Source organism: Pogoniulus pusillus, chromosome 17 (genome assembly GCF_015220805.1).
Source record: "Pogoniulus pusillus isolate bPogPus1 chromosome 17, bPogPus1.pri, whole genome shotgun sequence".
NCBI classification, from domain to species: domain Eukaryota; kingdom Metazoa; phylum Chordata; class Aves; order Piciformes; family Lybiidae; genus Pogoniulus; species Pogoniulus pusillus.
Genome location: NC_087280.1, coordinates 3744742 through 3758394, shown reverse-complemented (window position 1 = coordinate 3758394; position 13653 = coordinate 3744742). Strand labels below are relative to the sequence as shown.

General features: G+C 58.6%; 1 protein-coding gene across 1 annotated transcript; it reads left to right on the top strand.

Moving 5' to 3' along the window:
- Positions 1–181: 181 nt before the first annotated feature.
- On the top strand, positions 182–13264 carry PTPN9 (protein tyrosine phosphatase non-receptor type 9). The gene is made up of 13 exons (XM_064157289.1): positions 182–1179; positions 5635–5778; positions 6271–6360; positions 6458–6582; positions 7271–7376; positions 7999–8109; positions 8847–9175; positions 9549–9642; positions 9735–9804; positions 10318–10396; positions 10665–10815; positions 10923–11130; positions 11677–13264. The coding sequence occupies exons 1-13, from the start codon at positions 1147–1149 to the stop codon at positions 11907–11909; spliced, it is 1773 nt and encodes a 590-aa protein (XP_064013359.1). The 5' UTR covers positions 182–1146; the 3' UTR covers positions 11910–13264.
- Positions 13265–13653: the final 389 nt, after the last annotated feature.

Here is a 13653-nt window from a genome sequence, read left to right as displayed (position 1 = left end):
CTTGTCCCGAGGCCGGGCTGCCTGCTCTGCCCCTGCTCCCCAGAGTCCCAGCTCCCTGCCGGAGGGGTGTCTCCATATCCAGCCAAGGCATGCGATTTAGGGGCTGTAGAGGGAGGAGAGTGAGGAAGGGGCTGGAAATGACGGAAGCCTGTTTGCTCATCCCGCAAGACAAGGCTGCGGGGCAGAAGCAGGGGAGGACGAGGGCTGGAGCTGGAGCTCGGGGCAGGCTGAGTGCTCGCTCTCGGCCCGCGGCTGCAGCTCAGGCAAGTTGGAGGCGCAGCACAGCCAGAACAAAACACGAAGGCGCTGCCCACGGGCCGCGGGGGAGCGTTGCTCGGCGATGGGATCACACAAAAATAGCACGAAGCGGGGGGATCCTCGAAGGGTCCTCTAAGCCCGGGTGCGAAGATGGCCGAGGCTGGAAGGCAGGCAGACCTCCAGAGATCTTTGGGTACCGTTCCCCAGCGCTCACCCATTAGCGGTGCCGGGCAGGGCCGTTCGCCACCATCTTAGCGGCGGCAGCGGTGCCACCGCCTGTCACCGAAGCTTGGTGTCGGGGGGGAGGTATGCTGGGGCACGCAGAGCCGGGGCGGGCAGAGGCAGGGCTCCGCCAGCTCCTCCATTCCCACCCCGTCCACTGCCGCCCCTCCGCCGTGGAGAGCTTCCCGTCCCCCGCCTTCCCCTGGCCGCCGGCCCGCCCGCCCGCTCCCTCCCGCCGGGGCCGAAGCCGAGAGCCAAGGGGAGGGGGCTGCGGGCGCTTCCTGCCGCCGCCCCCGCCGGGGCAGAGCGGAGCGGAGCGGAGCGGGGCGGGGAGGGCAGCACGGCCCGGCCCGGCCCAGCCGAGCGGCGCTTCCTGGCCCGAGCCAAACTTACCGGCAGGCTGCCAAAAAGACATTGTACGGTTTATTATTTTTAAATTTTTAAAAATTTGCACATTTTAATCTTTTTTTTCGGCACTTTCGGCGGAGACCTCGGGGCGGAGCCGCCCTCACCGATTCTGCTGCGGTCGGGAAGAGCCGGTACCGGTACCCGCAGCGCTGCCGGTCCCCGGGAATGGGCTCCGGCGGAGTGCCTGCCGCTTAGTTCGGCTCGGTACAGCCTGGCCCGGCCCGGCCCGCCGGGAGCACCGGGGCCGCGCCGCACAGCATGGCCGCGGAGCTCAGCGCCGAGGAGGAGCAGGTAGGTCTCTGCCGGGCATCTCTGACCCGGGCTGGGCTGGGCAGCTCCCTTCCTCAGCCCCCTCTGTTTCCCCCCCCCCCCCCCCGCCCCGCTCTATCTTTTAGACCACCCTGATTTGCACCATTTCTCCCAAGCGTGGTGGTGTTCCCCAAGGAGGAGAGCCCCATCTGCAAAGCTCCCCTTCTCCAATCTGGGCAGCCCCCCCCATCAGCCTTGCCTCCCATCAGCCCAGCCCCACCATCAGCGCAGCCCCCCACCCTCTTGCACTGCCCACCCAGTGGCAACGCCCCAAAGACCTTTGCAGGGTCTGAGCGCTTGGGTGCTAGGGCAGGGAGGGGTGCTGCAGTCTGGGGTTGGAGTCGCCCCCCCAAAGCGGCGTGGTGTCCCCCCTCCTGGCAAGCCTCCCCCGCAGGCAGGCTGCCGTGGGGATGCGTGTGCATGCTCTTCCCCACGCCCCAGGCCTCCCCGTGACGTCCCGGCTTCCCTCCGCCGGCCTTGCGTCACCGCGGGAGGATGTTGCTGGGCTCAGGGAACAGGGATGATAATCCAGCCAGGCACGTTGGATGGTGAGAGCAGCATCAGGCTCTCACCTTCCTCATGCCCAGGGGTGCTCACCCATCTCTGTATGTGCCCCCTGAGACGCATCCCACAGAGGCTGCCTCGAAGCAGGGGCTCCCAGGCACCCCGTAGTGGTGTGATAATTGGGCTGGCCAAGGGCTCGGTACTGCATTGGCACCGAGGGTTGGTATGGAGACCTTGAGTTCTCCAAACCCCCATGACCTTCAGGGATGGGCTTGCTCAGAGCTGGAGGAATCCATCCTGCACCCTGTGCTGGAAATGCAGCACTTTCAGGCTTTATACTTCCACCACACCTTCCTCTTATCAGTGCTGCCGCTGGAGCGGTGCTGCTATTTTCAGGGGTCTCAGATCTCAAGGATTGGGGCTGTATGTGCCCTGTGTCCCTGCAGGTGGACAGCGCTTTGTGTTTCCCCTGTGTTTTGAGGGAGCCAAAACTTCCATGAAACAGGTTTGGGGAAGACCCTGCTCTGGCAAGGAGGTTTTATTTGCAGCCAGAGCCGTGTCTGGGTTCCCTCAGTTGGCGTCTAAGGATCCAAAGGGATCCAAGAGGGATCCAAGATGTTTGGTTTGTCTGGGAATATTGGATGGAGAAGATGAAGGGCTACTTGCAATAACAGCTCAACATTTGGAATGTCAGGCTGGCGAAGTGGAAGGCTGCCTTCTGTGCTGCCCTTGGAAGCCAAATAATGGAAGTTTCTCTCTTTTCATGGCTGGTGGGGGCTGGGGCATCCCCTTCCTGCTACCTCTTCATCATCCTCAGGACCACATCAGGATTTCCTCTGTTCGCTCTGCTCTCCCTCATTACTGACAGCAAGCCAGGGTTGAGGGAATTGACCCTCTCCTCTCCTTGCCAAGCCTGAGACATCTCCTGCTCCCAGGGTTGGGGGAATTCACCTTCTCCTCTCCCTGCCAGGCCTGAGACATCTTCTGCTCCATAGGATCTCTGCATCTATCCAAGAGGAGCCAAACCAATTTTCCTTAGAGGCTTTCATCCCAGCTGCGATTTCCACAGGCCTTCTGCCACCTGAAGGAGGAGTGTGGGTTTGCCGCCTGCACAGTCCAGAGGTGGAGGGCTTGAAGAGCCCCCGTGTTCCCATGGCGGTGTCTTTGTCACCACCCTGCCCTGGCGCAGCGGAGCGGGGCAGTGGATGACGCCAGCGCTCCAAAGCCTGGCATTGTTCGGAGTGCCCGGACGCAGACAATTTCACTCTGATCGCTGCCGTGGCTGGTGGAAACAGGGCTACTTCTGCAGTTCTGGGTCAGGGGCTTCACCTTCGGTGTGTGGAGTGATCCTGCTTGATGCTGGGATAAATCCATGTAGGATCCAGGCAAGAAAATGGTGACCAGACCCCATGGAGCGTGCCCAGCAGGCAGAGCTGCGGTCAGCAGTGGCACTCAGCTCAGTAACTCCTGGCTCAGTTGAATGATGGCATTGGTAAGTTTGGGATCTTGTTTTGCTGATGGAGAAAGCAAAAAGCTGAGCCACCCTGCAAAGTCATCTCTTGTTCTGCTGGGTCTTCCCCCTTGGGAAAACACACAGCATCCCTCCTGGTGGATGCTGGAAATGAGGCTGTGTGAGGTGTGATGGGTTAGATGTTGTGGAAGGAGACCTGAGCCATGCATTACTGTGCCACTCAGGGCATCCTTTCCATCACTTTGGAGCATCCTTCCCATGATCTCAGACCATCTTTCCCATCCCAAGCTACCTTGCTGGCTCTAGTCTCTCTCTGAGAGCAGTGGAACTGTGCCTGTTGCTCTCCCCCATCCCTGTGCCATCCTGCTGGGAAAGGAACATTTTGAGCTTGTGTGTCCAGGCCAACCCTATCTTTTGGGCTGCCAGGGCTCAGAGGGCTCCCTGGAGAAGCTGGTGATGTTGATGGCCACTGGGTTCCTCTCTCTTAGTTTATGGTTCTGTGAGTGTGCTCTCTGTGTACTGCCATTTATTTTCTTACTGCTCTTCAGTAGAGGAGAAACGGTTGCAAATTAGGCTACAAAAGGCTTGCTTTGGGAGGCAGCTGGAGATTCCGTTGGGATGGAGGTGTCTACTAAGTACAGCTCCCAGCAAAAGCTCCCTCTGGCTGCGGGCTGGGAAGTGAGAATGCAAGGCAGGGGCGGGGGTGTATGCCACCTTGGCGCCTTTGCCTGCTGCCCTACAGCTCCGTGCCCCCAGCAGTCGCGCAGATGAGGCGACCGACCGATCAGGCTGCCGAGCCACGCCAGCTGAGCATGGCACAGTGCTGTGCCAGGAGGGCTCATGATGCTTAAAGGGGATTTTTGCAAGGGATTGGTGCTGGGCTATCGAAATCCACTTTCTGAGTCCTCCCGGTGCTGCTGATAGCAGATCCAGCCCTCTTCCATGAGTTCTCTCCCGGCCGCTCTGACAGACTCCACTACTGCGTTAGGGAGCTTCTGGCTGCCTTGTGCTGGGATCTGGGCTGGCCCTTACCATCTGCCAGCAGCTGGATAAGCCAGTATCTCTTCCCAAAAAGCCTGCAGGGATGCCAGGCGGCCTGTGGAGATCCCCCTAGGACAAGCTAGGCTCCTGCTCTATGCCACAAGCAAAGCTGGTTGCCCCCGCCAAGCCCCGCGCCGCCGATAAACCCCGGCCCTTGGCTTCCTCCCGTCGGAAGTCATTCACGCCGACGAGCTGCTCTGGCTGAATGACTCCCAGCCGCTCGGTGACATCCAACACCGCCGCCTGCCTGCGCTCCCTGCTCCAGGAGCCGGCCTTCAGCACTCAGCATCCCTCCTCCTCCTCCTTGCGACGTCATCGCCATCCTCCGCTCTTGTGAGGGCGGAAACGTCTCCGTTTGGGGTTTTTCCCAGAGTGGTAACGGGGAGTTCAAGGGACCCCCTCTATCCTTTGAGTGATACGTGGAGGAAGGCTGGGCCGTGCTGTCCCCTCTCCCTTGGGGCTTGCAGTATGGGACAGCAGGTTGCCCAGGGAGGTTGTGGATGTCCCCTTCCCTGGAGGTATTCAGGCCAGGTTGGACAAGGCCTTGGTGTCCCTGCCCATTGGCAGCAGGGTTGGAACCAGATGACCTTTAAGGCTCCTTCCAACCCAATGCAGCAAACAGCAAAACATCTCCATCAGTGCTGGCATTCAGAAACCCTGAGCCTACCTGGCAAACACAGCCTGTAAAAACAATACATTTGGGGGTTATTCTGCTTGCCCTCAGGGCTTTAGGCCCCCTGGCAGGCTGCAGATAGGATCTTGCCACTCTGCTGTGCCAGCACTAGGGTTGAAAAAGTTTCTTTGCTTTGAGTGCGTGTGGTACTGGTGCTTTGGGAGGGGAGCATGCTCGTATGGGATGACCTCAGTGTCTTATGGGTGAGGGGACCCTCCTGGACTGAGCCCTTCTTGTTGGGTTGTCTGTGGCTGTATGAAAGTGGCCCTGTTGGGTGAGCTGGTCCATGTCCTGTAACACATCAAAGCACCAGCCCTCGATGCTGGTCACACTTGTTACCTGTGCTCACACATCTGGGTTCTCTGCTCCACGGCAGAGCTGCAGCACCAGGGGGCTGCTGCCATCTGATGGGTTCCTGCTGCGCTGGGGCTGCTGTGTCTGAATTAGAGTTTGCCACCTGTAAAATCTTCCTGTTACTCCTCCTGTCCCTCCCATGAGTCTTCCCAGCCATCTTTCCCTTCCTCATGCTGGTGTTGTCTCCATTTCTATCCTCACCCCCAATGCCCTTAATCTCCTTTCCTGGTAGCTTCACCCCCGCAGCCGCTGGATTTGCCGAGCTGTGCTGAGCCACTGCTCACACACCAAGGACCTTGTAGCTCCCACCGTGGTCAGGGATGCTACTTAGGCCCTCTTACTCCTCCTCCTCCTCCCACCACATCTCTCTGCACACTCCTCATCTCTCTTGCAGGCGACCAAGCAGTTCCTGGAGGAGATCAACAAGTGGACAGGGCAGTACAATGTGTCCCCGCTCTCCTGGAACGTGGCTGTCAAGTTCCTCATGGCCCGCAAGTTCGACGTCCTGCGGGCCATCGAGCTCTTTCACTCCTACCGGGTGAGTGAGTGGGGCTGGGAGCCTCCAGCCAGGGCCTTCCTGCTCTGAGAGTTCTCTGGTCCCAAGGATGACCCTCCCCTTGCTTTATTCCTTTTCCTCACTCCTTCTGAGTTTTATCCAACTGGAAAATCCTTTTCCAGCCAAGGCGAGTCACCATGGAGATCCCCCCGACTCCAGTCCCCTCCCTGTCGCTGAGAGCTGTAGCAGTTTTGCTTGCAAGGTGCCCTCTCGGCTGGCCCAGAGGCATCTCCTCTATACATAAAGGATCTATCTGCATAGAGTTCCCATCCTGGCTTTGTGGAGCTGCTCCTCACCATGCTGGGAGCTGTGCTGCTGCAGCCAGTTGCAGTTCCCTGCTGGAAAATGGGGCCGTGGAGCAGAGGTTTCCCTGCTGTGGTTTCCCTTGGAGGGGTGGGTACCCTTCAGGGACAAGCTGGTGGCTGGAGGGCTGAGGTGCCCATGCCAGTGGTCACACCAGCTCGGTGCCTGCAGGAGACGCGGCTGAAGGAGGGCATCGTGAAGCTGAAGCCGCACGAGGAGCCGCTGCGCTCGGAGCTGCTCAGTGGCAAGTTCACCATTCTGGTAGGTGGAGCTGAACCTTCCTGACCTGCCCCAAATGGCTGGCTTATCCTGGCTCCACACAGGTGCCTGAGGGAGCATGACCCTTTTCCTTCACCAGAGTGTGCGGGACCCCTCAGGAGCCTCCATCGCCCTCTTCACAGCCAAGCTGCACCACCCCAGCAAGAGCGTGCAGCATGTGGTGCTCCAGGCACTCTTCTACCTGCTGGACCGAGCAGTAGAGAGGTGAGTCTGCTTCCAGGGACCCACCCTGGCTTGCAGCCGCTAGGGAGCCCCTTCCCATCCCAGGGGCTGCTGCTGCCTGAGGTTTTGATGAAATGCCTGCAGAGGACTATGTGGGGTAAAGCTGTGCCACCTCTGCTCCGAGTGTGAATTCCTGAAGGTGATCACAGCTCCCCGAGGCCTGAGATTCTCTGCCTTCCCCTGGTCTGAACTCAAGCTGCTCAGCCCCCATGGAGGAATAATATTCCTCCAAGCCCCGGAGCAGGCTCTCCACAGCCTTTCTGTGTCTGCATCCATGTCTCAGTTTAGCAGAGCCCCTGATTCCTGCAGGCTTTGGCCAGGGAGGAAGCAGCTCTGCTACTGGAGGGGCGAAATATGACCCCTGCCAAAAATACACAGAGCCTGGGTGTTGCATTTGTCCTGCTGGGCTTTTTCTGGAGTTGAACTTGCCCATCATGGGCAGCGTGGCTGAGATGGGTTTAAAACACAAACCAGGCTTTAATAAGAGGTTTTGGAAATGGTACTGGAGCAGCTGGGGAATGCAGAGGGGAGCATTGGGTCCTTCTGGGAGCAGAAGGGGACTTTCTGGGGTCAGCAAGCTGGAGGTGAGGTTAGTGTGGCACAGAACTGCTCATGCAAGAGCTGACGAGTTGGGCATTCTGGGATCGATGTTGCTCTTTCCTTCCCCCAGCTTTGAAACACAAAGGAATGGGCTGGTGTTCATCTATGACATGGCAGGCTCGCAGTACACCAACTTCGAGCTGGACCTCAGCAAGAAGATCCTCAACCTGCTGAAGGTAACGGACAAGGGTGACCTGGTGTCTGGGGACAGCAGGTAGGGCCACTCGCTCACCAGGTACATGAAGCACCACGGGTTTGGACCATGCCGAGCACATCTCGGCTCCAGCCCCACAGGATCCTGGGAAGAGGCTGGGAGCCTGCCAGGCTGGACCCGTCTGAGGCTGTGGTGTCCTGTGGGTGGGAGGGGATCAGCTGTCCCCGTGCTGGATTCCTCTGGCAGCTGCTGGCAGCACTTTTGGGAAAACAGATGCAAATTACTTTTTAATCACGCTGGCATTTGCTGCCTCCTCCCTTCTCCGGAAAGAAGAAGTAACAGTAAATATTGGCCGGGCTGTCGTCTCCGCCCCAGTCCTGACTCCCAGGCTTCACCTCTCCCCTGCCCAGCCGAGCCCTCTGCCTACCTAATTCCAAGGAAACCATTTGTTTCCATGTTGGAGCATGAAAGTAAGCGTGGCCGTGGGCTGCCAGCTGCGCGCGAGGCACGCTTCTCATGTGGCATCACCAACCCGAGCTCCCTCCTTTCCTGGTTGTCTCCTCTTGCTGGGACATGCCCCCTTTGCTCCGGCAGAGCGTGGAGAGGGGCTGGCAGCCTGGATCTGACCCCACTCCTGCCTGCAGGGTGCCTTTCCAGCTCGGTTGAAGAAGGTTTTCATCGTGGGAGCGCCCATGTGGTTCCGTGTGCCCTACTCCATCATCAGCCTGCTGCTGAAGGAGAAGCTGCGGGAGCGGGTGAGCGCTGGGGGGGCATCCCCCTGGCATGGGACCCTCAGTGGGGATCGCTGGGGCTGGTTTCCCTCTGGCACAGGCAGCTCGTGCCCCATAGCCCTGTCGGCTAGAAGCTGCTGAGCACAGGTCTGTGAGAGAGGGAGGCTTTCTCTGCCCATGTTGTGAGGTCAGCCTGCTCTGGTATTGTCAGCAGATATCTTCAACCCCTTTTGAAATTGCCCTTGAGGTTTTTTTTTCCCCTCTGTGATGAGGCTGCCAGAAGCAGCAAGTGGAGGCAGTGGTCAGTGATTAAAGGGAGAGGAAATTTTTGCTGAGCACACAGGAAAAGAGAGAAGCTTAAATACCTGCACTCAGGCTCTGTCTGGTGTTGCCTAAAATACCTAAACCAGCATCTTTGGCATCAGTGGTGCTGCTGATGGAGCCTTTTTCCAGCCTGATGTCTCCCTGGACTGGGCTTTGCCTCTCAGCTTTCCGTACATCTGTGGAAAGCTTGCAGATTTGGAGCTGGGTGTCAATGTGAACTCCCATAATGGATAACGTGGGGTGGTCAGCCCTTGTCCCACTAGCAGTGTTCCCTTGGGTGCCCTGCTGGGGTGGGAAAGGAAAGCAGAAGACCCAAATGATGTCAGGTGAAGTCTTGGGGCTCCATAAGGACCACATGAGACTATTGCCATCCCTGCCTCCAGCAAACCTTTGTATCCTTCAAGGAGTAACCCCTGCCCCTCCTTTATGTCCAACAGGTGCAGATGGTGAAGATGTCAGAGCTGAAGGAGCACCTGCCCCGGGAGTGCCTCCCTGAGTACCTTGGGGGTTCTCTCAAACTCGACCCTCTGAGCTGGAACTGCCGGTTCCTGCCCCAGCAGAACGGGCACCCTGACCCCCTGGATGAGCTCATCCTGGTGCCGCTGGTGGCCCCCAAAGATAATGGCTCCATCCATGTCCCCGGGCCCAAGTCTGTCACCCTCCAGGAGCTGCTGGACCACGTCAGCCACAAGCAGAAACGGGGCATCTACGAAGAGTACGAAGACATTCGGCGCAGGAGCCCAGCTGGCACCTTCGTCTGCTCCTTGTGAGTTGGGGAGGAGCTGGGTGCAGGGCAGGCACAGAGATTCCCCTCCCTTGCTCCTAAAACGTCTGGGTCTGTCCCTCCCCATGCTACTTCTGCTTCGTGATGACCTTTCTGGGGTGCGGTGCTTTGGCTTAGCAGCGGAGACCCCCAGCCAGGTGACGCTGCAAGCTCCCTCTGCAGCTCCCCGGAGCTAAGCAGGGGACCGCAGGGACCAGGACCTGGCTGGGACTCCGCTTGTCGAGGCTTTGGCCAGGTGATGGCAGCAGAGCCCAGGCTATGGGCGCCGGAGGCTTGTGCAGAGACGCTGCTGCCTTTTGCTTCCCTGCCTGGAAAACATCTCTGCTTCCCTCTCGCCCTCACCCCTTCCTCCCAGGGCACCCTACAACCAGGAGAAGAACCGGTACGGGGACGTGCCCTGCCTGGACCAAACCCGCGTCAAGCTGGCGAAGCCATACAGCCGGCCAGAGGTGAGGCAGCCTGGGATGGAAGCTCCTGCCACAGCTGTCCCAGGTGTGGGGCTCTGGAGGACTCATGCTGTGCCTGTTTTTCTCCTCCCCAGCTGACCGACTACATCAATGCAAGCTTCATGGATGGCTACAAGCAGAGGAACGCTTACATTGGCACTCAGGGTATGGCCTGAGACACCTTATTTTGCTCCTGGTGCATGTGTGGGGTCACCTCTCTGCCTAGTGTCAACCTCCAGTCATAGTAGGGGACATCCCAGGAGCATGTCTCCCTCCTCTGTTGGACTAGTTACTCCTCTCTGTGGGTATTCACTCCATTTCGGTCCCCAGCCCAGAGACAGCAGAATTTGTCCTGGGAGAGAGCTCCCTGGGGTCCATCCTCCTTCAGGCAGCAATTTCTGCCCCTAACCCAGCCCCTGGCTTTGCCCACTCTGCCCGGGCATGAAGCAGCAGGGAACAGAAAGAGGGGGTCTCTGCTGAGCCGGAGGGAGTTGGTGCTGGAGGGAGCAGTGGGTGGCAGCTGCATCTGCTGCTGGTAGATTCACTTTGGGTCTAGGCCCTATCAGAAGGGGCTGTGGTCCCCCGAGGAGAACAGCGAGGAACTGGCAGAGGCTTCTGGGTGAAGATTGTTGCCCAAATCCACCAGCTGTTGGGTTGACATGCAGGTTGTGCCCACAGGGCCTCTGGAAAATACCTATGGTGACTTCTGGCGCATGGTGTGGGAGCAGAATGTGCTTGTGATCGTGATGACAACCCGGTGAGTGCTCCTGGAGGAGTCCCAGGGCAGCACCCAGCCCTGTTTCCCTTTGCCAAATGAGTGTTTTTACTGTTGGATGCTTGGCTCTGTGCCCCCTGCAATCACCCTGCAGCCACTGTGCCAGCTAGAGCCCAGCAAGGTGGGGGCATCACATCACAGATGGACTGTTTGGTCCCTGTGGGATCCCCAAGGGACCAAAGCTGGGTGGCATGACACATGACCCTGTTAGAAGGAGGACATCACCAGCTCATCTTTCTCCTGCTTCCAGGCTGGAGGAGGGAGGCAGGAGAAAGTGTGGCCAGTACTGGCCTCTGGAGAAGGACTTCCAGGTGTGCTATGGGGCCTTGACCATCACCAACTTAGGCGTGGAGAACCTCAACCATTACAAGAAAACCATCCTGGAGATCCACAGCTCAGAGGTGTGTGGCCACAGCTGCCTAGCTGGGGACAGCATAGCGATGCTGGGTGCCCTCCGTGTCCAGGGGCAGAGGAAGGGACAGGGTCTGACCCCTCTGTTTTCCCTCAGACCAAGGAGCGTCGGCTGGTGTCCCATTTCCAGTACCTGAGCTGGCCGGACTACGGTGTCCCCTCCTCTGCAGCCACCCTCATCGACTTCTTAGGGGCTGTGAAGCAGCAGCAGAGGGTGGCAGTCAGTGCCCTGGGACCTCGCTTCAAAGGCCACCCTGGGGGACCCCCAATTGTGGTGCACTGCAGCGCCGGCATCGGCAGGACAGGTACTGGGGTGAGCCTGCTGCTGGGGTGGGGGCCTTGGCTGGGGGAGGGCAGTCCAGCTCCTCCAGCCCAGGGTGTGTTTGGGAGCTGGGTGACCTGGGACATGTCCCCAGGACTCTCTGCAGCCATCAGACCTGGGGAAAGCTCTCTGCCCTGTTTTGCTAAGGTCCTTTGCTAAAGTCTCACGTAGGAGGCTAGTGACAGTACAAGAGGGCATAGTCTGAAGCTGCACCAGGGGTGGTTTAGGCTGGATATTAGGAAGCACTTTCTGATGGAAAGGCGATTAGGCACTGGAATGAACTGCCCAGGGAGGCGGTGAAGTCACCATCCTTGGAGGTCTTTGAGAAAAGATTGGTTGTGGCACTTGGTGGCATGGGTTAAGTGGTGTCCTGATGTTAGCTCATAGGCTGGCCTCGATGACCTCAGAGGTCTTTCCCAGCATCAGGGATTCTGGGATTCTGTGGTGGGGGCAGCTGAGGACCACCACTGCCCTGCTCGTGGCTCTGGCTGTCGGTGGCTCACAGCACCCTCGTCGTGGCTGTCCCCAGGTACCTTCTGCGCGCTGGACATCTGCCTGTCGCAGCTGCAGGACGTGGGCACGCTGAACATCTACCAGACGGTGCTGCGCATGCGGAGCCAGCGAGCCTTCAGCATCCAGACCCCCGAGCAGTATCACTTCTGCTACGCCGCCGTCCTGGAGCACGCCCAGCGCCAGGGCCTCCTGCTCGCCGACCGCGGTGCCCACCGGCCCACCCACGACCAGAGCTCACCGGGACACTGAGAGCCGCCGCCGCCTCCCCGCAGAGCCCTCCTTCCCGTCCTCCGCGGGGCTGTCTCTGCCACCTCTGCACCCACCCGAGGTTCAGCGGCGCCCGATGCTGGGGCAGGGTGGGGAACGGCTGCCCGCCTGCACCTGCTGGCAGTGCTGTCGAACTGTGCCTTATTCAAACCCAGCGCAGGAGGGCAGCGTGGGGTGAGGCTCCCACTCCTCCCCGACGTGTTTCTGCTGGGGGAGGTGGTTTTTAGTTTCAGTTGGTTTTGGTTTGGTTTGGTATTTTTGTTTTGGTTTGGTTTTGTTGGGACCAGCTTAAAAGAAAACCTGTACCTAGAGAAGGGGCAAGCCCTGGGAAATGTATTTCCAGCCCTGCCCTGGCCTGGGGCATAGGAAGAGGTGCCCACAGTCAGCCTTACCTGCCACTCAGCCTGTGTATCTGTACCTATGTGTGTCTCTGATAGCCCCTGCTGTGTCCTGACCCTGCTGTTCTGTAGATACATAGAGATGAGCACCCACTGTAGCAGTCCCTGCGGGCGCCTGCCCTCCTGCTGTCTCACTGCTGTCATCCCCAGAGCGGTGAGTTTGGTCCTGCCTCTGTCTTGTCTTTTTTCCCCCCAGCTCCCCTCCTTTTTTTCCTCTTTGTTCCTCCTCACGGGCAGTGCTGGGACCCGGTACCCACACCCATGCCTATCCCATGGGATGCATGAGGATGCCCGTTGGTGTCTTCCTCATCCGTAGCTGCTGGGACATGGTCGCTTTGTCCCTGGGAGGCAGAGCTGAAGGACTTTGGCCATGGCAGGCAGGTTGGCAGGGATTGAGGATCCCAACAGCGTCCTCTGCCCTTTGGGATGCAGCCACGGGCATCACTAGGTACGAGGTGACAGGGACAGATGGAGACCAACCGGCTCTCCAAGTTGCCCAGCTTTCCCAAGCCGGCAGTGGGAACCCACGGACCCATCCCTGCGGTGAGTCACAGGGCTGGAAAAGTGCTGAGCTAAAGGGGCCCAAACCCTGGAGAGAGGCAGGGAGCTGACCTCTGGGGCAGCAGCACCTGAGAGACAGCCAGCCCTGACGCCCTGGCCACCACCCTGTCCCCCTGCCCCTCCCAGAGCCAGGCGTGGCAGTGCCTGGACCTCAGTAACTTTATACTGTAATAAGCTCTCTGAATGTGTATATTCTTATTTTTTTATAATCTTGGCCAGGACTTTTTGTTGTTGTTGTTTGGTTGTTTTTTGTGGTATTATTTTTGTTTGGTTTTTTTTTAAATTCCTTTTGTTTTTTTTTTAATTTAACATTGACTTGATCCAAGCCAGAGCCAGAAGTATTTGTAAATGTTCCTATTTTGCTCTTGTTCAGAGAAACGTTTTTGTTGTTGTTACTTTCTTTTTTCGGGGGGGAGGGGTGAGGGGTGGGGGTCGTTTTGATTTTATTTGTATTGACATAAAAATACATGATTGGTGCCCAGCTCCTCATAGCTCTCGTGGTGGAGTTGCTCAGGGGGCAGGAGAGGGAGGGAGCTTAGGCCTTTCACACCCCACAGTCCCCAGAAGCAAGCTGGCTCTGTCCCTGGGGACACACAGACCTGCTGCAGCCCTCCCACTCTGCCCCAGCACTTTGTGGGGCACCAGGCTGTATTTGAGGCTGTGCTGGGGAGCATGGGGTAGGACTTGCTCAGGGCAGCAGCCCAAAGAGCTGACCAGCCTAGCTTGCTCCTGTCCTGGGTGGTTATCTCTGTCCCACCAGAGATAAC